Source organism: Eubalaena glacialis, chromosome X, assembly GCF_028564815.1.
Source record: "Eubalaena glacialis isolate mEubGla1 chromosome X, mEubGla1.1.hap2.+ XY, whole genome shotgun sequence".
NCBI lineage: Eukaryota > Metazoa > Chordata > Mammalia > Artiodactyla > Balaenidae > Eubalaena > Eubalaena glacialis.
Window position 1 is genome coordinate 67516307 of NC_083736.1, and position 25888 is coordinate 67542194.

The 25888-nt window shown below is 35.1% G+C and overlaps 1 protein-coding gene across 1 annotated transcript in view; it reads left to right on the forward strand.

Annotated features, from left to right (window-relative positions):
* The first annotated feature begins 434 nt into the window (after window positions 1-434).
* Window positions 435-25888, forward strand: part of CHIC1 (cysteine rich hydrophobic domain 1) — a 34722-nt gene continuing 9268 nt past the window's right edge. The window contains exons 1-3 of the mRNA XM_061178860.1: window positions 435-731; window positions 11324-11378; window positions 16971-17126. Of these exons, the coding sequence (XP_061034843.1) occupies window positions 439-731; window positions 11324-11378; window positions 16971-17126 (504 nt within the window). The 5' untranslated portion in view covers window positions 435-438. The remainder of the gene's footprint in view (window positions 732-11323; window positions 11379-16970; window positions 17127-25888) is intronic.

Below are 25888 nucleotides of genomic sequence, written 5' to 3' on the forward strand. Positions count from 1 at the left end.
ACTTTTATAGAATATCCCTTCCCTGCACTGGAGGGAAGGGGGTAATAATACCCATTATTAATTAATAGGAAATAAAACCAGAAGATACGTCCCCGGGAAACAAGCAGCAGAAGCCCAAACAGCAGTATTAAGAGCAGCACCCGCATACCGTACCTCGACAATTCCCAGTAGTTCACCTCTAACGCCCCCCTTCCCTTGGAGCCGCGCAAGCGTACACTGATTTTGCTCCTCTCTCCCTCATGCCCCCGCCTCCAACACCCTCCGCCCCCCACCCCCCCCCACCCCCCCCCCCGTCTACCCCACCACGCAGGCGCATCTCCTTAAATCCTGTCCCTACCCCCCTCCTCTTTCTCTGCATTTCGTTCCCCCTCCTCTTCCAGCACCTCAGCAGGTTCAAACTCTTCTGCGTGAGGGTGGCGGCGATCAAGAGGTCACGTGATGAGCATCCTGCTGCCCAACATGGCGGAGTTCGACACGATCTCGGAACTGGAGGAGGAGGAGGAAGAAGAAGCGGCAACGTCGTCGTCGTCGCCGTCGTCGTCGTCGTCGGTATCGGGGCCCGACGATGACGAGGAAGATGAGGAGGAGGAGGAAGAAGAAGAGGAGGAGGAGGAAGAAGAAGAGGAGCAGGTGGAGGAGACGCCGCCCCCGCCTCGGGTAGTGAGCGAGGAGCATCTGCGGAGATATGCCCCCGACCCTGTATTGGTGCGGGGCGCCGGCCACATCACTGTGTAAGCGAGAGGGAGCCATGGGGTTTGAGAAGGCTGAGATTTGGCGACAGAGGAATAAGGCAATCGAGGGGCCTGTGGAGTGGGGGAGGGCTGACTGAGGCATATAGTTAGGAAAGGACACCTTGTCTAAATGGAGAAACTGAGGGAGACAGGTGTAAAGGAAGTGAGGAGAAAGCAAATGTGATGCACCAACACCGGGTAAAAAGTGAGTATAGGACAGGGAAGTTAGGGGGTTGGGAGCCAGAGGGATTGGAGTAGGGGTGAGTCTCCTTGCTTCTGTGTATGCTGGCGATGAACAGTCTTTAAACTGCAGGATGTACCAGCGGACTCTTTGCCGCTAAGATTGATGTCTGGTGGAACACGGTGACAGCTGTAACAAGTGACGAGACCTAGGCTTGGACTCTTCAAAACAGAAACATAATATATTTTGTGAATAACATTATAGAATATCCACCCATCCACGTATTCATCCATCCATTCTTCCTATCTAATCCCTTTGTAAATGAATTCAATAATCCTTTCCGTGTCTTGATCACTCCTCATTCTGACGTTTCTTAAATATCACACAATTAGAGGTTCAGGTTGAGAAGTAGCTATGAAACGTAGAAAGAGCAATGGATTGAGAGTGAGGGCTCTTGTATGTTAGTCCCAGCCTTGCTTCTTACTGGCCCTGTGACCTTGGTCAGGTTACTTCCCATTTCTGGGCCTTGATTTCTCCATCGGTAAAATGAGGGGTTTGGAGTAGATGGTTTTTAAAGCCTTTCAGCTCTGAGATAATTTAACATACCTGCAGGAGATTTTGTATTCCCAAATTTTAAATATGCAAACATTAAATATATATGGAAATTAGTCTCCTGGGAGCTGAGAATGATTTTTTTGAAAACTCATACAGAGTTTTTTTTTAAATTGACATCTTGGATCATATTTGAGAAAATAAAAAGGGGGAGGGACCTCATAGCATAGTAGTTGGCAAAGCAGAAGAAAAATTTAATGGTTCTCTGGGCTTTGAAGAGTGCTTTCTCGTTTTTATGTGCTTGGACAGTAAATACTTGGAAGTTTGAAGATTGTGTCATGTTCATCCTCTTAATTATGCTATCATTTACTGAGTTTTCAAAATAGGACTATTTTTTCTTATCAAGTCATGCTGCCTGTAATTTTGATAATGGCTCACCTACCCCTCTGACTTTCAGTTGAGTTCATATTATCTGAAATCATATATTATGCACCACCTCCCCCCGTCATGTTAGCTTTTAATTTTAACATGCTGAGTATTTTAATTGTAATATACTTTTGTGATCTTTGCATGAAACGTATTAAGGAAGTTTTGAAATTGTGGAAGAGTATGGGGAGATTTTTAGACCTGTCTTTTGGTTAGGCAATTTTAACACAATTTTTCTTGGTCCAAGAATTTTGCAGATAGCCTACAATGTTCAGATGCCAGCTTACTGTGCTGTTTTATTTCCATTCCTTTCATCACTAGGGAAACAATTTATTACTCAAATTAATTATGATTCTGGTACCAAAGGTTACTTTCATGCAGATTATTTCATATGATCAAACAGAAAAAGGCTTTTTATTCCAGTCCATAATTTTATATTCCTGCATTCCTCCCCTTCATTTTTTTCTAAAATTCAGAAAACAAAGAACAGGCAAGAAAACAGAATTTAAGTTCCCTGAAACTTATTTGTGGTTCCATTCTACTCCTCACACAACCATGGTGAAGTACTTAACAACCTATTTTCAATTAAAAGCAAAGCACTGACACTTGCCATGCCCAGGCCCTTATGATAGGTGTAATGTCCCTCTCAGCTTAAAAATTCTGAAATAAGGAGTGTGAAATAATGGTGCTCATAGTAACTGCTGGTATTAATTGAAGCCAAAACCTGAAAAGCAGCAAACCAGTACTTGAATTGCTAACCAGTGTACATAGTTTGGAAAATTACTTAGTTGTGTTGTACACATTCTCTGACCTAGAAAGCATGTTTGATGTTAAATGAGAAACTGGTCTTTCTATGATAGGAAAACCTTCCTTACAACAGGTAAAGTAAGATCCTTAGGAAATAGTTAATCTAATTCTGAGACGTCTAAAATATCAGCCTCTTTAATTTTTTTCTGGCATGGGAGTGTTAGTTGCCCTATCTGAATGAAATATTTCTTATTGTCTCCCATTCTTATTTTTTTCATTCTTCGTACAGTCATCTGTTCTTTAGAGGATGTTGTTTCTTTTCAAAGTTTAAAATTTGAGAACCATCACCTCAAATTCAGTATATCTTAAACCCAATTTATTTTCCCTCCCCAGATTGGCTGTGCATTCCAGTTGCCCCATTTCTGACCCTGATACTGCCATTCCAATCTTCCAGGGTAATATTTCAATTCCTTGAGTCATTTTTAACTCTTCCTTCTCCTTGAATTGTCCTTTGCCAGTCTGTCCCAGAATTATGTCATCATGCCTTTTAAAAGGTCTATTAGATTATTCATTTTCTCCATTTCTACTGGCACCTCTCTAGTTTGGGTTGCCATCATCTCCTGCTTGAATTGCGGCCACAGTCTGCCACCTCTCCCCACCCCAATCCATCTGCATGCTTGTGCCAAACTAATTTTCGTAAAACACGGTTTAATCATGTCACTTTCCTGCTGAAACACCTGCACTGGATCTTAATTAGGTTTGAATTCCTGTGCTCTCTTCCTCCACCCTCAGAGATCATGGAGTCCCTCTGCTTGTTCAAAACTCACCCCTCCACTTATGCTTTCCATACCCTTCTCTTCCAGCCTCCTCCCAGGCAGCCCCTCTCTCTATAATATTACCTCACTCAGCCTCTCTATTGGCTCAGCCTGTAAACATATTCAGAGTCTCTCTAATTCTTTAAAATTGAAAGCCTTCCTAGACCTACATTCCCCATTAGCTATTGTCTAATCTCTCTTCCTTCTTTCTCCAAATTTCTTAAGAGTAGCTGCATTCACCATATCTATTTCCTCTTCACCCTTCTGTAATCTGGATTCTGCCACCATGACCACAGACAAACTGGTATCATTAAGATCACCATGACCCTCCTGTTGCTAAATTAGTGGGCATCTTCAATTTCCTATCTTTCTGGTCCTCTCTGCTGCATATAATGACTCCCTCTTTCTCAGAGGCTTTTACTCCAGGGGTCATAAACACACTGGCCTTCAGAGGCGAGACGGGTCAAGAAAATAGTGCAGCATGAGTAATGATGGGGCCTTAGTTGAACTGGAAGGTATATGTTTTGCCTAAAGGTATTCAAATTCTGATTTAAAAAAAAACATTTTGCCAGCCAAACAAATCTAGGAATTCCTTGGCCACTTCACTCTTCCTGGTTCTCCTTATATTTTTCTGGTTCATGGGTTTCTCTTCCTTTCTTGCTCCTTGAATACTAGTGATCTCCAGGGTTTTGTTCTCAGCCCACTATTCTCATTCCCTGCTCTATCTAGATGGTCTCATCTTGACTCTCATGGTTTCAATTATCTGATGTCTCCCAAATATGTATCAGTATCTCTATACCAGACTCTGCTCTGACTCTTATCTGGACTTCCTCGCCTAATGGCTCACTGACATCTTAAATTCAACGTATTCAAAACAAAACTCATCCTCCCCCCCTCACACCCCTGTCCCAACCCCTCAAAAAATTCCTCCTATTTCTGAGTTCTCCAACTCAGTTAAATGTACCACCTCCCATCCCATTATTCATCGGTGGTTCCTCTTTCCCACTCAATCTTCTCACAGCTAAGCAATCAGTGGGTATTAATAATATATGACCTAAAATGTTCTTCTTTTCCTCCCTACCACCACTTCCCTGATTCAAGCCCCTTTCACCACCCTACCAGTCATCTTGTCTTCATCCTTGTCACCTCCAAATCTATCCCTCAGCCTGCTGCTCGATGGAGACACCACTTTCTGTTTAAGACTTCTGTGGTTTCCCCTTCATCCATAGGATCAAGTCTAAGCTCTATAACATGGAATATAGAACTGGACCCTGCCTATCTATCAGCCTAATCTCTTGACATTTCCCTTTACTGCTTGTATTTTCTTATTCACAGCATGCTGTTTCTTATCTCTTTGCCTCTGCTCAAGCTGGGGCCTTCATCTAGAATCCCAGTACCCACCACCCTTACCTCATAAGTCACCACCTCCTGCAAGTCTTCTCTGCCCTGAATAAATTGGAAGCAGAAATGGCAGGACAATCACTGGTTACTTCTGAATTCTCAGTGCCTAACACAGTGCCTGCCCTGAAGTAGACACTCAGTAAAAGTGAGTTGAATAAATACTGGTTCACTTTAGTAAAAATATGCCTACCATAGCGTGTGCTGTATTATAGGCCCTCAACAAATGATAGTTAGTTGAATCATCCTCTGGAGAGTACTTGTGTTTCTGAGCATAGATACAATAATACTACCAGATTTGGGGTGGGGGGTATGGCATGCCCTTACCTCTGAAAGGTTTTTGAGCAAGACTTTATGTGTCAGAATACCCCTGTGTACTTATATCATCTTTACACATTGGTTTTCTTGTTACTTATCAAGATATCATTTAATGTCTTATCAATCAATTATAATTTTTTGAGAAGTCGAATGACCTAACCAGAATAATTGTAATTCCAAATCTGAGATGATGATGATCATAAATGGATATTTGGGTATCTTTTTTCAAATTAAAAATTTTAAAAAGTGTCATTAAGGCAGATATATTTGATGTGTTACTCATTGCTGTATATATGCCCAGCACAAAGAACAGTAACTGCCATCTTCTATGTGTCAGTATGCCAGTATGATGGGCACTACCATTTAAATATTGTATAACACACCTAAAATATTTTATTAAAAGATACAAGAATGCCTTTAATATATATGTAAATGGCAAAATTAACTCCCACAGATTTGAGGTTTTAGAAACAGAAATAATGAAATGTCTCTTGTAAGTATTGTTTCAGAAATAATATACATTTGAGTGATGTAGCTTAGTATCTATCATTTTTCATCTTGATATTTTTAGGATGAATATTTGGATCCACTGTATCGAATTATAAGGAAAATTACATCTCATGAGATTTTTTTTCTTATTTATAGGTATTACCACACTCTTTATATTACTTAAAATATATAGATATTTACCCTTGATAATACAGCTGTAGAGAAGTTAGTAGAGATGAGAGGTTACCAATTCTCAGGAATATATAAAATTCTCATTAAAATTAATCTAAAAGAGCTGAAGTGATTATATACAGAATTGAAAAAAGATGGCCAAATTTGCCAAACAGTGCATTTCTGCAGAAAGTTAGAGAGCACTACAAATATTGATACTTCTCTAATCAGTGAATGGAATGCCTTTTCTGTAAACAGCTGTCTTTGAGGAATTACAGTGAAGCATTGTTAATTTGTGTTTGTATAAGTAAGTATTTTATAAGATTTTAGGCTTTGAGAATACTGAAGCTATGGTAACTTGTCATTTTACAGGGCGGCAAGACATGATTATTTCCATATGGAAGGTTAAAGAAATTTAACTAATTTTTTAAAATCTCTTTTAATTGAAGGGCATAGACTTTCCTTTTTCTTGGTATAGTAAATAGAGATCAGTGCATGTGCTTCAGAATCAGTGTTACTATAAGTGCATAGTTTTCTAGTGAAATGGTTTTTGTTGGCAGAATTTTACTACACTTTGATGTGTCTTCTTAAACAACCTGAACACATAAACTTAAATTTGAGCAAGGTTTTCAAAGGCTGATGTATAGTCATTTTCAAAAGAATTAAAAACAGTAAGGGGTATAGGGAGGGAGAAAAGAGGGAAGAGCAACTAGAGGACCCATCCTTCTTTACCTCAGTTTCCTTTACTCCAAAGAATTGTCCAAGAAATTAAAATTTGGGGCATTGGAGACACTTAACAAATAAAATACAATCATTAAGAACCACCAGCTGGGTCAGCTTCAAACACATAATAGGCTCTATATTTAATGAAGCCGATAAAATGACAGTGTGAGCAGTTCCCAAGTGCCTTTGTCTAATGCTGAAGAACCCCACATCTTGACTCATGTCTATCACTGATCAGTAATGGGTAGATGAGCTTGTCTAACCTCTGTGGACTCACAGTTCTTAACTTAATGGTTTACTTATGAAACAAAGCTGGGGTGTTCATTTAGTAGGAGCCATTTCAACATTTTCCTAGTAGCTGCTAAGTAAAATGTTGTGCCTAAGATTACTTAAGTACTTGTTTTAGGAGTTGAATATCTAATGGAGAAGTTAAGGAAAGAAATCCCTGGTAGGCAAGAACAGAATTGCTTCTACCTTTTAGCCAAAATTATGAGAATATATTGGGCCTAGTTTGCCTATCTTTATACCTTTTGAAGTAGATAAATGTAGGTCATAATGGAGTGTTTTAAGAAATAAAATGACACTTTGCTTACCATTTCTTTTTTGTTTTTTTAAATTTTTTGTCCACCCTGCATAGCTTGTGGGATCTTAGTTCCCCGGCCAGGGATTGAACTTGGGCCCTTGGCAGTGAGAGCGCAGAGTGCTAACCACTGGACTGCCAGGGTATTCCCTCCTTACCATTTCTAATATACTTTTTATATTTTAGAAAATACAGTCCATTTTTATATTAGAGAAGAAAATTTGTAATGTGAATTTAGCAAGCATTTTTTGAGAACCTGAGCACTGGGCTAAGCACTATGAAGAATACAGAAAAAACAAAGTACAGGTCTTGGTTTACAAAGCTAACAGGAAAATCTCCTTTAAGAAATTGGTGTGGATCAGCGAAGAATAAAAGAAAATATTTTATTAAATTTTGAATTGTGTAGTACAGATTAAAGTTGGCTATGAGTGTTCAGAGAAAGGGAAATCCATGAAGGCTTGCAGCAGGGGTTGACTTGAGCCTTGAGGACTGCATTGGATTTAAACTAGGGAGAGGAAGCAAGAGAAACCACATGAGCAAAGACAAGAGCCAACATAGCAGTGGCAATGGAAAGGAAGGAAATGATATGAGAATGATTTCAAAGGAACAAATAACAGGACTTGGGACCACCTGGATATAAGCAAGGTGCAAAAAATAGGAGAGGGAAGGTCCAAAAAATGATACCAGGGTCTAGGTTAAAGAGAGTCAATGTGCCATTGATAGAGATGAGGAATTTGAAAGGGGGGAGCCAGTTTCCAATAAAAGGTAACTTTTAATTTTAGAAGTGTTCACTTGAGGTGTATTATTTTGTAGCAAGATATCCAAATGGAAATTGTTATTTTTGTTGTTGTTGTTTTTTAATTTATTTTATTGAAGTATAGTTATTTACAATGTTGTATTAATTTCTGCTGTACAGCAAAGTGATTCATTTATATATATGTATACATTCTTTTCCATATTCTTTTCCATTATGGTTTATCACAGGATATTGAATATAATTCCCTGTGCTATCCAGTAGGACCTTATTGTTAATCCATTCTATATATGCTAGTTTACATCTGCTAACCCCAAACTCCCACTCCATCCCTCCCTCACCCACCCTCCCCCTTGGCAGCCACAAGTCTGTTCTCTATGTCTGTGAGTCTGTTTCTGTTTCATAGATAAATTCATTTGTGTCATATTTTAGATTCCACATATAAGTGATATCATATGGCATTTGTCTTTCTCTTTCTGACTTACTTCACTTTGTATAATAATCTCTAGGTCCATCCATGTTGCTGCAAATGGCATTATTTCCAAATGGAAATTTTTAGTATGCAATTAGAGATGAGGGACTAGAGCATGTTGGGAAATATAGAACTAGAGGTATAGATTTGATGGTCATCAGCATAGAAGTGATTGTCAAGGCTATTAAAAATAGATGAACTGTTGTAATTCCTTTAGAAAGAGGAGCAGATGACTAAAAGCTAAACTTTGGGAAAAGACAAGAGTGTTAGGAGAGAGTGAATGAATCGGAGAATGTTAAGGAGGAGTGGTGAACAGCATCACAGGCTGCAAAGTCAGGGGGGAAAGTTCTGAGAAGAGGACATTGAATTTGGCAATAAATAAGATGAACTTGTCTTTCTAAATAAATTTACCGAATAAGGGATTATTTTCAGTAAAGTAATGGCATCAAAAGAGAAATTTCAGAAGGTTAGGGACTTCCCTGGTGGTCCAGTGATTAAGACTCCGCGCTTCCAACACAGGGCCATGGGTTCGATCCCTGGTGGGGGAACTAAAGATCCCACATGCCACACGGCACAGCCAAAAAAAAAAAAAAAAAGCCAGCATGTTCATTCAAAAGGTTAAGAAAGGAAGGGATAATATTAAGGAAATGGAAACAGTGGCAACGAAAGTTCATTTGTCCGGTGATAAATGCAAAGAGAATAGCAAAGCTAAAATTTTTTTAAATAATAGAAATATTCCATGCATTTTGAGGAGTACATCTGTCTATATCCTCTATGTATTTGATATGTAGTAAAAGAATGGCAACTGGGAAAAGCTATAATGGCAGCAGTCTCTAATGGAGGTATGAACATATTATTAACATTGTATCTAAAAGGCAAAAGGGGAATTCCCTGGTGGTCCAGTGGTTAGGACTCAGTGCTACCACTGCAGGGGACACGGGTTTGATCCCTGGTCAGGGAACTAAGATCCCACATGCTGCACCGCACGGCCAAAAATAAATAAATAAATAAATTGGATTTTTTTTTAATTTTAAAAAATAGAAGACAAGCTATAAGAATGGAAATAGAGCTCTGCTTTCAAATGTATCATGTCTACTTTCTATAAATGAAACCTGTATCTATTTCTTTGTTATGCAATAAGATTTAACTGTGGAATAATGAATTCAATTACATCTTCTTGACTAGTGATAAGGTCACTATTTAGCTAAATATGATTTGAATGAAATATGTTTCTTGCTCTATTAAATATTTGTCATGTTACTGATTGCTTAGTTAGTACATAATTACAAATATATATTTAATACTAGAGTATCAGTTTCTCAAACAGCACATGAAAGTTGCCATAAAAATTCATGTACAAGAGTACCATTTTATTTTTAAGTTTGGCTATACTCCTCTATGTATAGATTTAAGGGGGATGTTATGAGAATGTTATTATAAAAATGTTATGCTCTCATTATGTGTTGTACTGACACCTAGAGAAGTAATGAAGTTTTTTAATGAAGTTAAGGTCTTTTTATAATTGCTAATTGATTTTCTCAACTCTTTTAAAATATAGAATTTGTTGTTTTAAAATACATTTTAAACATGCAAGGTAAAATATATTTATGTACAGATATGTACCTTGCTGCTAGCTGCTAAATATAGAGAGTCTTTTTGCACAAAAAGAGCACAAAGATTGGCTTGTGTCCTTGAAGAGGAGCTATTAGCATAAATGATACAAGGAGACTATGATTCTCACAGAGAGTTTTAATAGGACGTTGGATTCTTAAGATGTCTTTAAAGTGACCCTAAGACCAAAGTGCAATAAATCAGTAGAATCAAACAGGACATACAGTAGCTTATTATTCAACAAACTTTTATTAAGCACCTACTAGATTCCATTGTGCTACTAAGCATAGTGGAAGATAGCAAAGTAAATAAGCCATAGTTTCTGTTCTCAAGGAGCTTAATATAGGACAGAAAGAATTTAGGGATTAGCATTTGAATTTTGGTTGCCTCCTCTTACTATGTGACTTTGGGCAAGTCATTTGATTACTTTTTGAAAAAATTTTTTCTGAGTGTCAGCTTCCTTCTCTATAAAACAGAGATAACAATACCTCTCTTGAAGGGTTGTGAATTTTAGAGGTAATGTATTTGCCTAACACAGTGTCTAACCCATGGTAAGTAGATAGTTACTGGTAACTGTTACTATTATTGTCTACCTCAAAAGGAGTTCTTATTAAATGTTAGCGTTTTTTCCTTTTTGCTTACACTAACATAAAATTGTAGTCACTCTGATATATCATCTAACATGCAGGAAGTGACCTTTGTTATTCCTACTGAAATCAATCACCAAGTAGGTGAAGGAAGGCTTATAAAAAATCATTTTGACTTAGTACAGATTTCAATGAGTGTACTTGAAAAAAGTTAGAGCTTTTGAGGCTGGGATCTGTTTTCTAAAAATTGGTTGAACATATACATAAAAGCCATTCATAAGGATCAACCTTTGAGTATCTGAATAGTAACTGATCGTAAGTTGTCAAGCTCTATAGTTCCAAAGGTTACATTAGTTTTTATTAGGAATTTTCATATATCCACAGAAGTAGAAAGAATAGTATAATCCACTCCCACATACAACCCATCAGCCAGTTCCAACAGTTATCAATTAAAATGGGTTTTAACAGAAATGTTTCAATCAAAAGTTGTGATATTTCCCGCTCTGTGTCAGTGTTTCTCTATTATTTTTTAATCTCATATCATGGTTCTAGTTAGAATCCTACTTTAACATTGGCTCCTTAAGTTTCTTTTACTATTAATTTGGATTAATAGTCAAAGATTTATTTTCTATAAATATCAAATTATTTTTAGGACATGCTTTTTAGGTCACAACATCAAAAGAAAAATGCATGGCTTTGTAACTTTTTTTAAGGGAAAGAGTTAAATATGCTGGGTAGAATATATTTTGTTCTGTCTTTGTTTTTAAGGTTTGGCTTGAGCAACAAGTTTGATACTGAATTTCCCTCGGTTCTAACAGGGAAGGTAAGTGAGAGTTTGCATTGAACTTTTCAATTCTAAAAGCATTGTTTTATGGCTTATTTAGTGTTATGACAAGTGCTTTGACTCACTGTAATGAAGTCTAATAATAAGAGGTCAGGGTAATTGGAGGCTATGTCGTTAGTGACTGAAAGCTGTCTCCGTGACTGCTAGCATATGACCAGTTATTTTGTTCATGTCCATTAATGCCAGCCATTATTTACTTATCTGTTCAGTTTTTCCAGTTTTGCCTTTTTTCTCAGCACTGGTAGCTATAATTGTTTTCATTTAGGTCAGTAATTTCCAATGATTTTAGAGTTAACGAAGTTATCAGTGTTCAACTTTGTATCACTCTATGAATTTTAAAGTGTCCTGTGATGTGATTTGTTATACATCAAAAAATCAAATTTTTGGTTGGACATTTTTCTGTCTTTTAGATAGCTTGAGCTTCTACAATTGGATTCACTGCAATAAATTGTTATTACCTTTTTGTTTCCTGGTTCCTCTACACCCAGTAGTATCTTCTAGCATCGAGGCTCAATATTCAAAGACTTCCTAGGATTCAAAACTGTTTGGAAAATCCTCTTACAACAGTAATGCTAACTTCTAAACCCAAAGGAAAAGGCTCTGACTAAGACAAAAAGAATATATAAAACTCCTAGTGTATTGTCAGGTACTTATTAGCTTCACAATGTAAGTTTGTGGTTGTTATTGATAATTCTTCATCAGTATATCCCAGTTTCACCCTGATTATTTTTCCAATTTTCTCTACTCACCAGCTTTCAATTTTAATTGCTTTTGCTACTTTAACCTTCTTCATCTGAGTAATCATTTGTTCGCGGTCCCAGCAATAATTTGTTCTCTTTGACTGTTGACCTTTTCTGTCTCTCCTGATGGATAATGTCAAATCATTCCACATAGTACTAAACAAGTAGTGATGGTCCCTAGCTAAGTGAACATTAGAAAATATGTGGCCATTTATCTTTTTAGGATACAAAGAGCCCTTTGGTTTGAGATTTTGGCCTCACTCTCTAGTATGTTCTACCTTCCTATCCTGATCATTTAGAATTATTCATCAATTTAAGCAGCAGTTCAGATTTAGATTTGTTTTATATGAATTAATCATAAATGTTTTTACCAAGGGAAAAAATAGCTATGGAAAAAAATCTCTTGAATAGTAATTTGTCTGTGGAAAGATGGCAAATTCAATATTAAAATTAAAGAGAATGTGAATTAAAACATCTCCAGTGGAAAACTTGTTCTTTATGTTTCCCTTGATGCTGCTGCATGTGTTGTCTGGGCAGTTACATCCAGCTTTATTATTGGTTTAGTTAAAAAAAAGTTTGAATTACAAATCCAAGTAACTCTAGAAAATGAATAATCAAAAAATATGTCAGAGAATAGAGTTCCCAGGTGTAAGAATTATCCATCTTTGAAATTGGCCACTTTTATGTGCTCGAGGAATCTTCAGAATATTTCTTCACACCTCTTCATTTCTTTCCAAGCCTTCTAAAACTAGAAATTCCACCAGCACAAAAGATAGTCGTTTTTTAAACTAGGGAAGTAGGAATATTAAGCTGCCTTTGGTATGCATTCACACAACCTAAATGATCTGGATATGAACTGTTCTTAAAGATATCCATTCTTTTCAGGTGACCGTTTTCGTAACACGAATAATGATTGGATATTTATTCTAGTGTGCATTATTTAAATGCACAAAATTTCTCATATATTGAATGAGGCATAAATGATACAGTGATGTTTTTCCTAGTTTAGTGTTTGGTGATGAAGAAACACTAAAAGGAATTCTGAAAGTCTGATTTTTTTCAAAGTCACATGATGACTTTATTTTCTCTTTATTTATTTTCTCTTTAATGAGATGATTTTTCTCCGGTAGGCACTATTTCATTTGTATAGGTTATTTTGGATTATCAAAATGCATCTCTGATAACTGTGGGGTCTTGAGAGGCAAAAAAGAATTTACATGTTTCAGAAAAAAACTAAAAGAAAAAAAAGGTTTGAATTCCAGACTTAGCAGCAGTGTAAGTATATCTCAAAATGAATAAATGCAGTAGGTAAAATAGAAAAATCTGCATTTTACAAAACCAGTATTCCAGCATGAGTGGAATTCTATATAGCATTTATGCCTAAACTAAGCAAAATTGTGGAGTGAATTCTGAAAACCTCAAAAGCCATTTTGTTAAGCTCTGTGGCTCAGTATTAATTTTGTGCTTCTTATGTGTTCATGCTTTTAATATAAATAAAAAGATAATCTTTTATATTAAGTTAAGGAAAGATTGTTTCCTCCTTTCACTGAATATAAGTCCTTCTGTCGTGATAGGACATGTCAAACAGGTGTATACATACAGATTCTGGTGACCAGAAAATGAAAGAACCACAGAACTTCAGAAAAGAAATAAAAGCTTCCGGCCCTCAGCTTGAAACAATTAAATGGTGTTACAGGGAGATTAGTGTGCAGTGTTGGGAACCATAAACCATAAAATCCACCTTTACTATTGCGATCTAGTATGACAAGTGATTGATTGGGTTGTGTTCCCCATGATTGAAGGAGGCAAATCAGTCCTGCTGGGTTTTGCTTAGATTTTCTTCTGTTTGCAAAGTCTCTTGCATCCTGTTATAAAATATTATGACCCTTTCCCCCACCTTTATGATGTGGCTTTCTTTTTTCTTTCTAAGAAAGTCAAAAGGAATTAAATGTTTCTTTACAACCTGCCATTCAGCTACAAAGTAAAGGGCTTCTATCTAACCTTCATTACTAGAAATACTCAATTATATGGAAGTAAATGAGTAAAATGTTATTAACTCTGATTCCACACAGTTAACTAAACATTTCTTTCACATTGTTTAAAATGGGGAGTTAACCAATTCTCATTTCCTATGCCTTTATCTCTGTTTTATGACTTTTTACTGTTATTCAAATACAGATTTTTTTTTTCAAAGACAATTCTGGCTTCCTTTTAAAGTCAAAATGAAGATTTCAGTTTATTCTTTGAAATTCTAGTAAAAGTTTTCTTTTCAATATATTTCTGTTATGACTTCAAAAAATTTGAATTCTCATTTTTAGTAACTTGAATGTTTTAGTTTTTAATTTGTCCATAGTAAGAGAGTACAAACTGTGAATATTATGTGTTAAAAGTGGAAAGTATTGGTGGGGAAGAAGGAAAATTGCCACATTTTAGAAATGCTTTTGTTAATTCATTTCCAGAAGCATGTAATGAAAGATAAATCTTATAACAAATTTTATATACCTTGGCATATAATTTACTTCATTCACAGTGTTTTAAACAAAAATCAAATTTTACATTTTGGATTGATTCATTTCTGACTTTAGCCTCATTCTTTACTTTTTCTCGTCTGTGCTTACACGCTTTTAAATAAAAGTTTTAAATAAAAATTTTACTTTTTAAACATAAATTTAAATTCTAATTACAAGCACTTAAATTTGTAAATGGACAGATTTAATAATTTTATGAGTTTATATCAAAATTTACCATATTTAAAAAATGTATTAGCGTTTCTGGATACACAGTTTAAAGAAAATTGATAATAATGTTATATTACAGATTACAGCTAAATATATAAATATATTTTCCTTATTTTAACTTCCATTTGCTTGCTCAGTGGTTCACTAGGAAAAAAGAAGTTGAATATCACTGTTTGAGAGGTAAATTTTAAGATAGCAACTTGGTACCTTGATTTTAAAAAGAATGTCTTTTCTCTAAAGAATTGAAAAGCATTAAATTTGCATTCAAAATGTAGCAGTTTATCCTTTTGTTTATAAGAGACTGTGTAGCAAAGCTGTGGAGTATTAAGTTACCTGATCCAAACCTTCAGGTGATACTCCATGCAAAAAAGAGCTTTGCTTTTCTTTCTCCAAATCTAGTCAGATAGGATTCACTGACTTCCTTTCTCAAAGCATTCTAGTTAGGAGGTCCTTTCTAAGGTATAATTTCCATTCCCTGTGAGGTATGTAATAGACAAATTATTTATTTCATTTTATAGATGGGAGACTAAAACTCACAAAAATTAAATGAACTTACCTAGGATTTTTTATAACTAATAAGAAACTAGAATCTAGATCTTGACTTGTTGTCTTAATGTGCTTAGCCTGTTGGTGTTTTCTATTTTCAGTTATAAGCCATGGTTCTCTGAATTTATTTTCGTATTTACTCCAGATATTTAGTCATTTATTTGGAATTCTTTTCACTCAGTGATTGTCTTTAGGTCATATTGGAGAATGAAATCAGTTTAGTTTCCTCCTGTAAATACAGTTTTGAGCCTTACAATTTCACAACTTGTTAACATATTAGGAAGAAAATCTAATTTATAGGTTAAGCGATTAACATTATTGGGTGGCATGAACAATTCTAATAAAGCTAATATAATTATTTAATGTTTAAATCATGATGGTACTGAATTCTGTGGTCATGTATCTTTCTAACGTCTGCTAATAGGTATGTATTGTAGTATTGATTCTAAGACATGTTTATTAAAAGACAAAAATGTAATAAATTGATTCCTCTAATACAATTTTTACTTGGAAGAGTTATAAAGCTCTGTATTTTTGATACCAAACATGCTAGTGGGGTTTTTATTTTACAGCAGCTTATTTTTCCTAACAATTTCATAATTTTTGCTTGCACAACCAGATGGCAGAATTTTTTTCCCATAGATTTTACAGTGTGACAGCTTTCTAAATGAAAGGGAATCATTTTTGTGATCCAGAAATGTGAGTTCACTGAAAGCAAACTATTTTTAGTATACCTTTGAATTGTATAACCTTCAAGCAGAGTTTTTGGTATAAATCTAATTATGCCTGTCATGCTCTTGCCTGTGAACTGACTTTGTCATTGTTTACAGAGAAGCACAAGCAGCCACTTCTAGGAATGGAGGTAGTAATTAAAAATATTAAATTTGTATATTTAAGAATCTCTGAACTTCTAAAATTTATAGCAGCTATGAGTCCATTTTATGCTAATATTAAGACTGTTTTTTGAATGTGATCACTCCTCACTGTCTTTTGTTAGTGTAGCTTTTCCCTACAAACAATGGCAAGTGTTAAAATTGTTATCTTGTAAATTTGCCAGGGAGAAAAGGTTTGAGAGTTGCCTTTTTAAAGATAATCCAGAAATATTGGCGAGGTCTAAATTTAATTCTATTTACTCTGGTAGTATTTAGGTTTTATTGTTGTATTATGCTTCTAGTCTTACTCAACCTTTAGTCTGAGTGACTGAAGACTAAAAATAATATTGCTTTAATAATGAGAATATTTGTAAGAAAACTGCTTGACAGGTATCCTTTACCACCAATTTTACTGTTGTCATTTTATTGTTGGTAATTTTAAAAGATTGTTTTCGAACATGAGAATAAGTTCTGTAAACATGAAATTATATTGTTTTGCTTTCTAATGTCATCCAGGAGTATGTAATACATATTTATAGGGAAAGATAGGGAGGAAATATATTTAGACGTGTAATTCCTTAAAGTACTTGTAGTAAGACAAACATTTTCTTTAGATTTAGAGATAAATAGTAGAAAGCTGCCCACAGACTGTTAAAGATTGCACCCTTGTTGTAGGTGGCCCCAGAAGAATTTAAGACCAGCATTGGCCGTGTGAATGCATGTTTGAAAAAGGCTCTCCCAGTCAATGTGAAATGGCTGCTGTGTGGTTGTCTCTGCTGCTGTTGCACACTGGGTTGCAGCCTGTGGCCCGTTATTTGTCTCAACAAAAGAGTGAGTAACCATTTTATTGTGTAATAATAATGAGCTAACGTTTATTGAACACTTGCTGTGTGCCAAGTACTTTACAGAATTTATTAAATTCTCATAACAATGCTGTCCTCATTCTAGATATAAAGAAACTCAGGGTCAGAGAGATTAAGTCATTTGTCCAACCTTTATCGACGCTTTATCGCTTAATATGGGTTCCAATCATTATTTTAAATAAGTGCAAAGTAAGTGGAGTACTTAAGTAAATATAAATGTGACTGGGCTACTTATTCTTTTTACAAAACCTGAAGCTATGATTTAAAGTATTTCAAAGCCACAGGTATGTGGGAGAGTTTCTTCTGATCTGAAGGAAGGCAGAAGTTAGAGTAATCTACAAAGTTGGTAGGGGAAATCCTTGTTAGTTTTGAACATGTCGAAATAACATTCTGACATGACATTACCAGTTATGTCATGGATTTAAGACTACTACATTTATCTCGTCTTCTTTAAAATTTTATTTTGATCTTTAGAATGATTTTTTCCCCCAGTGGGAAGATATTTTTAAACTTTTTAATTGAAGCCAATGAGGAAAATTAATTCATTTTACCTACAGTTATTTTCCCTGTACCACATTGATGATTTCATTTAAACTTCTAAATAATAATTATTAGCCTACTGAACCATATTCAACATCACAGCACCTTGTGGGGGTATAATTAGTGATGCAGTTGTTTCATAAACCAAAAAGATTCCCAACAAGTACTCATTACATTTTCCTCTCCATCTTTCTCTTGCCCTCCTTAATGTCTACTTCAAAAAAACAAATAATAAAATACTGCCACCCCTATAACTTTTTGAATGGAAAATTAGACATTTTATTAATTCTCTTGGTCACTACCAGTAGATCAGAGCTTTATTTTAAATAGAGCTTAGTTTATTGTTTGTCAAAGCATGAACAATGCTCTCAAATGGCTTTCTATAAGTTAAAAAAATGACAGCATAAATTTCTTTCTTTGTCATATCTTTTAAAAGTTACAAATCAATAACTCCTACCCATCCTCATTATTTTTAAAGCCTCAATGTGAATCATGGGATTTTTTCATCACACAAATATAGCCAATTTCAATTACTTAAGAAGAGAGTTTTTGGTTTTAATATTATCCAGGATCTTTTTTTCTGATGACCTGTTTACGTAGTTGCCTCTTTATTAATACCTCCGCCACAAGGCCTGAAATAGAAACAATTTATTCAGTCATGTATTTTACTATGATCACTACTGATATGAAATTAATACTGATGCTGTGATTTCTCCCCATCTCCCACTACTTTGGTTAGGAATTCATATTGAAATTGAGGCATCAGTGTATTCTTAGATCACTAATCTGTCAGTTTTAAAAAGTTTATTTAGTACAGATATGCAAACAGTTGTCCTGCGGGCTAAATCCAGCCCACTCTGTTTTTTAAACATTTAAATCAGTTGCCAACATTTAAAAATTAGAATATTTAAAGTAAAATTTGAAACAGCCAGCGTCTCTTGTAAAATCTAAAGCTCTGACAGTATTGGACCCACATGACTATATTTCAGCAATTGGCCCTTGCTGAGTGGTGGCTCCTTCCTTTAAATAGGACACGTGGTCTCTGGTTCACCATAGAACTACGCAGCGTTTACATTATCTGCCTTGCTCTGTACACTTTATAGTTATGGCGGTTGATTTTGTACATACTATGTTAACACACTAGACAATGAAGCACCAAGCACATGCTGGTAACCTTGTACAAGACACTGTCCTTTCTGGAGCCTCAATTTCCTCACCTATAAAATCCAGATAATATTAGTTACTTTTATGGTGGTTGTGATGATGAAGAGATTTAAGGCCCCTCACTGCTTTTTTTGTCCACGTGGAGAAATAAAAAATAAAATACAACGATTTAAAAATGGCTCTAGCCATTTCTAACGGGGTATCTAGCTTCATAGAAGTCACGTCTGTGTTTATCCACAAAATAAAACGGAAATAATATGATTAATCTGCCCTGTGTCACAAGGTTGCTGTGTAAATGAATGATTGTAAAATGTTTCCAAGAAAAGAACTTCTTTGTAAACAGTCTGCCTTGTGAACTTTTTTTTTTTTTTTTTTTTTTTTTTGCCAGTATACATCATGGACATTTTTTTCCAGCAAATTAGTTGAAAGAAAAGAAATACAGACCAGAATGCCCTGAGCTGCTCCTAGTCTCTCTTGGCTCTGGTAGGATTCTAAGCTTACATGACATATGAAATGAAGGTCTTTGTTTACCCATTCTTACATTTACCACTGTGATATTACAGTCAATTTTCAGGCCTAATCCTGCCACCATCCTTAAATTTGAAATTACTTTTAACATTTATCTTTTTTGCTATAATATTTGCTAAACTGAGAGGGATGTTCAGAGGGAAGGGACTGTTATCTCAGTCTTACAACATGAACATAATGTTGTTTTCCTTATGATTTCTAATTTCATTCCATTGTTATTGGAGAAGATACTTTGTATGGTTTTAATCTTTTTTTTTATTTATTGAGGCTTGTTTAGTGGCATAACATATGGCCTATCCTGGAGAATACTCCATGTATACTTGAGAAGAAATTTGTATTATATTGTTATGGGGTGGAGGGTTCTGTATATGTCTGTTAGATCTAGTTGGTTGACAGCGTTGTTCAAGCCCTGCCTTTCTTTACTGCTCTGCAAAGTTGTTCTATCCATTATTGAAAGTGGGGTATTGAAGTCCTAACTATTATTGTAGAAATATCTATTTCTCCCTTCAGATTTGTCAGTTTTTGCTTCATGTATTTTGCAGGTCTGTTGTTATTTGTGTATATATTTATAATTGTCATTTCTTCTTGAAAGATTTATATTTTCATTAATACATATTGTTATGGAATTAATGTTTGTGTTCCCTCAAAAGTCATATGTCGCAGCCCTCCCCTCTAATATGATGGTATTTGGAGGTGGTTGGTATTTTGGCCTTTGGGAGGTACTTAGGTTTAGGTGAAGTCATGAGGGTGGGGTCCTCATGGTGGAATTAGTGCCCTTATAAGAAAAAAATAGAGAGCTTGCTCTCTATCTCTCTACCGTGTGAGCAACAAGGAAGTTGTCTATAAGGAACTTATAGACAACTATAAGTTGTTCTTCTATAAGGAAAAGGGCTCCCACCAGAACCCAACCAACCATGCTGACACTCTGATCTAAGACTTCCCATACTCCAGAACTGTTGTTTAAGCCACCTAGAATATGGTCTTTTGTCATAGGAGCCTGAGCATATTAAGACATAATAGTGTCCATCTTTTTCTCTTGTAACATTTTTTTTTACTTAAAATCTATTTTGTCTGATATCATCTATCCCAGCTCTTTTTCTGGTTACCATTTACATGGAAAATCTTTTTCTGACCTCTCACTTTCAACCTACTTGTGTCTTTGAATCTAAACTGAGTCTCATGTAGACTCATGGATCATATTTTTTTGTTTGTTTGGTTTTTTGTTTTTGTGTTACCATGTTATGTTAAGATTTCTTTTTTTTATTGGGATGTAGTTGTTTTACAATGTTGTGTTAGTTTCTACTGTATAGCAAAGTGAAGTAGATAGAGTTCCCTGTGCTATACAGCAGGTTCTCATTAGTTATCTATTTTATACATATTAGTGTATATATGTCAATCCCAATCTCCCAGTTCATCCCACCCCCCCCTTCCCCCCCTTGGTGTCCATACGTTTGTTCTCTACATCTGTGTCTCTATTTCTGCCTTGCAAACTGGTTCATCTGTACCATTTTTCTAGATTCCACATATATGTGTTAGCATACGGTATTTGTTTTTCTCTTTCTGACTTACTTCACTCTGTATGACACTCTCTAAGTCCATCCACGTCTCTACAAATGACCCAATTTCATTCATTTTTATGGCTGAGTAATATTCCATTGTATGCATGTACCACATCTTCTTTACCCATTCCTCTGTTGATGGACATTTAGGTTGCTTCCATGACCTGGCTATTGTAAATAGTGCTGCAGTGAGCATTGGAGTGCATGTGTCTTTTTGAATTATGGTTTTCTCTGGGTATATGCCCAGTAGTGGGATTGCTGGGTCATATGGTAATTCTATTTTTAGTTTTTTAAGGAACCTCCATACTGTTCTCCATAGTGGCTGTATCAATTTACATTCCCACCAACAGTGCAAGAGGGTTCCCTTTTCTCCACACCCTCTCCAGCATTTATTGTTTGTAGGTTTTCTGATGATGGCCATTCTGACTGGTGTGAGGTGATACCTCATTGTAGTTTTGATTTGCATTTCTCTAATAATTAGTGATGTTGAGCATCTTTTCATGTGCCTCTTGGCCATCTGTATGTCTTCTTTGGAGAAATGTCTATTTAGGTCTTCTGCCCATTTTTTGATTGGGTTGTTTGTTTTTTGATATTGAGCTGCATGAGCTGTTTGTATATTTTGGAGATTAATCCTTTGTCCATAGATTGGTTTGCAACTATTTTCTCCCATTCTGAGGGTTGTCTTTTTGTGTTGTTCATGGTTTCCTTTGCTGTGCAAAAGCTTTTAAGTTTCATTAGGTCCCATTTGTTTATTTCTGTTTTTATTTCCATTAATCTAGGAGGTGGATCAAAAAAGATCTTGCTGTGATTTATGTCAAAGAGTGTTCTTCCTATGTTTTCCTCTAAAGAGTTTTATAGTGTCTGGGTCTTACATTTAGGTCTTTAAACGGATCGTGTTTTTAAACCCATTCTGCAAATCTCTCCCTTTTAATTGAGAGTTTAATCTATTTGCATTTAAAGTGATTGATGATAATATATTAGTTTGCCAGGGCTGCCTTAATTAAGTACCACAAACTAGGTGGTTTAGCCAATAGAAATGTATTTTCTCACAGTTCTAGAGGCTGTAAGTCTGAGGTCAAGGTGTTGGGAAAGTTGATGTTTATTTTCTGAGGCTTCTCCCATTGGCTTGTAGAAGGCCGTTTTTCTCCCTGGGTCTTCACCTGGCCTTCCCTCTATACATGTCTGTGTCCTAATCTCTTCTTATTAGGACACCAGTCATACTGGATTAGGGCATACTCTAATCATCTCATTTTAGCTTAATTACCACTTTAAAAACCATATCTCCAAATAAGGTCACATTCTCAGGTACTGGTGGTTGTGACACTTGAATATATGAATTTTGGGAGAATATAATTCAGTCTGTAACAGATAAGGGAGGACTTTTGCCATTTTGTCTTTTGTCATTTCTGATAATGGAGCTGGAAAACAACTCCATTACTTCCCTATTTTATATTTAATTGATTTTTGTAGTGCACCACGTGCCTTCTCATTTCTTTTGTATATATTTTTAGCTATTTTCTTAGTTGTTACCCTTGGGATTATAATTAATATCTTAAACTTGTAACACACTAGTTTGAATTAATAATAGCACTTTAACTTCAGTAATATACAGATTCTGCTCCTGTGCATCTACATGCCTCCCCATATATGTTATTATCACAAATTACATCTTATATATTATGTGTCCATTAACATAGATTTATAATTACCATTTTATACATTTGTCTTTTAGATCATATAGGAAGAAAATAGAAGTTCCAAAACAAAAACAGAACAATGTTGGCTTTTATATTTATTTATGCAGTTACTTTTACTAGTGTTCTTTACTTTATCATGTTGCTTGAGTTATTGTCCAGTGTTCTTTCATTTCAGCCTGAAGGACTCTTTTCAGCATTTCTTACAGGCAATTCTAATAGCAGTGAACTCCCTCAATACTTACCTGGGAATGTCTTAATTTCTCCTTTTTTGAAAGGATAGTTTTGCCAAGTATAGAAATCTTGGATGACAGGGTTTTTTTTTTCTTTTAGCACTTTAAATATGTCATCCCACTGCTTCTGAACCTCATGGTTGCTGATATGAAATTGGCTGTTAATCCTATTGAGTATCTCTTTGTACATAACAAGTTGCTTCTCTGTTGCGGCTTTCAAGAGTTTTCTTCTTGTTTTTGGCTTTCAAAGGTTTGAATATAGTTTCTCTCAGTATGGGTCTCTTTGAGTTTATCCTACTTGGAATTCATTGAGCTTCTCAGTTTATCTTTTCCTGTGTGTGGACTCAAAATAATATCTGACGTACCTTGGTTTCAGCCTGAAGAACTTCCCATAATATTTCTTATATGGTAGGTCTGCAGGGAATGGATCCTCTCAGTTTTTATCTAAGAGTATCTTCATTTCATCTTTACTTTTTATATATAATATTTTAATTAATAGCCTATTTTTGAACAATTTTAGGTTTACAGAAGAAAATTGAGAAAAAAAGAGTTCCCATATATCTCCCTCACTCAACCCCCAATTTTCCCTATTATTAACATCTTGCTCTATTGAAGTACAATTGTTAAAACTGATGAGCCAATATTGACACATTATTATTAACTGAAGTCCTTAGTTTACATTAGAGTTCACTCTTTATGTTGTACATTCTATGGGTTTTGGCAAATGTATAATGACATGTATCCATCATGTAAACCAATCTATCATCATATATACCAATATACTTTGTATCCTGCAACCTTTCTATAATTGCTTATTAATTCAAGGAGTTCTGTTGATTTTTCAGTATTTTCTACATAGACAGTCATATCATCTATGAAGTAAGATAATTTTGTTTCTTCTTTCTCAGCATATACACCTTTTATTTTCTTTTTCTTGTCTTATTGCATTATCTAGGACTTCCAGAATGATGTTGAAAAGCAATGGTGAGAGGGAATATCCTTGCCTTGTTCCTGATTTTAGTGGGAAACTTTGAGTTTCTCACCATCAAGTATGATGTTAGCTGTAGGTTTTTTGTAAGATGTTCTTTATCAACTTGAAGAAGTTCCTCTATTCCTAGTTTGCTGAGAGTTTTTATCATGAATGAGTGTTGGATTTTGTCAGATGTTTCTTCTGCATCTATTGATATGATTATGTGATTTTTCTTTTTTAGCCTGTTGATGTGATGGCTTACATATTAATTGATTTTTGAATGATGAACCAGATTTGCATACCTGAGATAAACCCTACTTATTGTAGTATATACATTGTTGTATTTCTTTGCTAGTGTTTTATACAGGTTTTTGCATCTATGTTCACAAGAAATATTGATCTGCAGTTTTCTTTTCATATAATACCTACGTCTGGTTCTGGTATTAGGGTAATACTGGCCTCATAGAATGAATTAGGAAATACTCCCTCTGCTTCTGTTTTCTGGAAGAGATTGTAGAGAACTGGTATAATTTCTTCCTTAAATGTTTGAACCCATCCGGTCATGATACTTTCTACTTGGGGAGGTTATTAATTATTGACTCAGTTTCTTTAATAGATATAGGCCTATCCAGATTGTCTATTTCTCCTTGTGTGGGTTTTAGTAGACTGTGTCTTTCACATAATCAGTCCTTTTCATCTAGCTTATCAAATTCATGGGCATAGAGTTGTTAATAATATTTCTGTATTATCCTTTTAATGTCCATGGCATCAGTAGTGATAACCCCTATTTCATTTCTGAAACTTTGTAACATTTTTGTCTCCTATCTTTTTTTCTTAGTTAACCTGGCTAGAGGTGTATTAATTTTACTGATCTTTTCAAAGAACCAGTTATTTATTTTGTTGATTTTCTCTATTGAAGTCCTATTATCAGTTTCATTGATTTCTACTCTAATTTTTATTATTTCTTTTCTTCTTGCTTTAGATTTAATTTGCTCTTTTTTTCCCTAAAGTACAAGCATGTATGATTGATTTAAGGTATTTCTTCTTTCCTACTATATGCATTCAATGCTACTGCTTTTACTGTATCCCACAAATTTTGATAAGTTTTGCTTTCATTTACATTTAGTTCAAAATATTTTTAAATTTCTCTTGAGATTTCTTCTTGAGCCATGTGTTATTATAGAAGTGCGCTGTTTAATCTCCAAGTGTTTTGGGGATTTTCCAGCTATCTTTCTGTTGTTGATTTCTGGTTTAATTCCATTGTGGTCTGAGAGCATACATTGTATGATTTCTGTTCTTTGAAATTTGTTAAGATGTGTTTTACGACCCAGAATGTGGTCTGTCTTGGTATATGTTCCACATCAACTTGAGGATAATGTGTCATTTGCTGTTGTAAGATGAAGTCGTCTGTAGATGTCAGTTATATCCAGTAGATCAGTGGTGCTGTTGAGTTCACCTGTGTCTTTATCAACTTTCTGCCTACTTGATCTATTTCTGATAGAGGGCTGTTGAGGTCACCAACTATATAGTCAACTCCTCTTATTTCTCCTTGAAGTTCTGTCAGTTTTTGCCTCACATAGTTTGATGCTCTTTTGTTAGGCATATACACATTAAGAATTGTTATGTCTTGGAAAATTGACCCTTTATCATTATGTAATACCTCCTTTATGTCTGATAATTTTCCTTACTCTGAAGTCTGCTTTGTCTAAAATTACTAAAGTGACTCCAGCTTTCCTTTGATTAGTGTTACTATGGTATATCTTTCTCCATTCTTTTACTTTTAGTCTGTGTATGTCTTTATATTTAAAGAGGGTTTCTTGTAGACAGCACATAGTTGTCTTATTTTTTGATCCATTCTGACAATCTGTTTTTTAATTGATGTGTTTATACCTTTGATGTTTAAAGTAATTATTGATATAATTTGATTAATATTTACCATGTTTGTTACTGTTTTCTATTCATTACTCTTGTTCTTTGTTCCTATTTTTATCTTCCAGTCTTTTTCTGTCTTCTCTGGTTTTAATTAAGTATTTTTATATGAC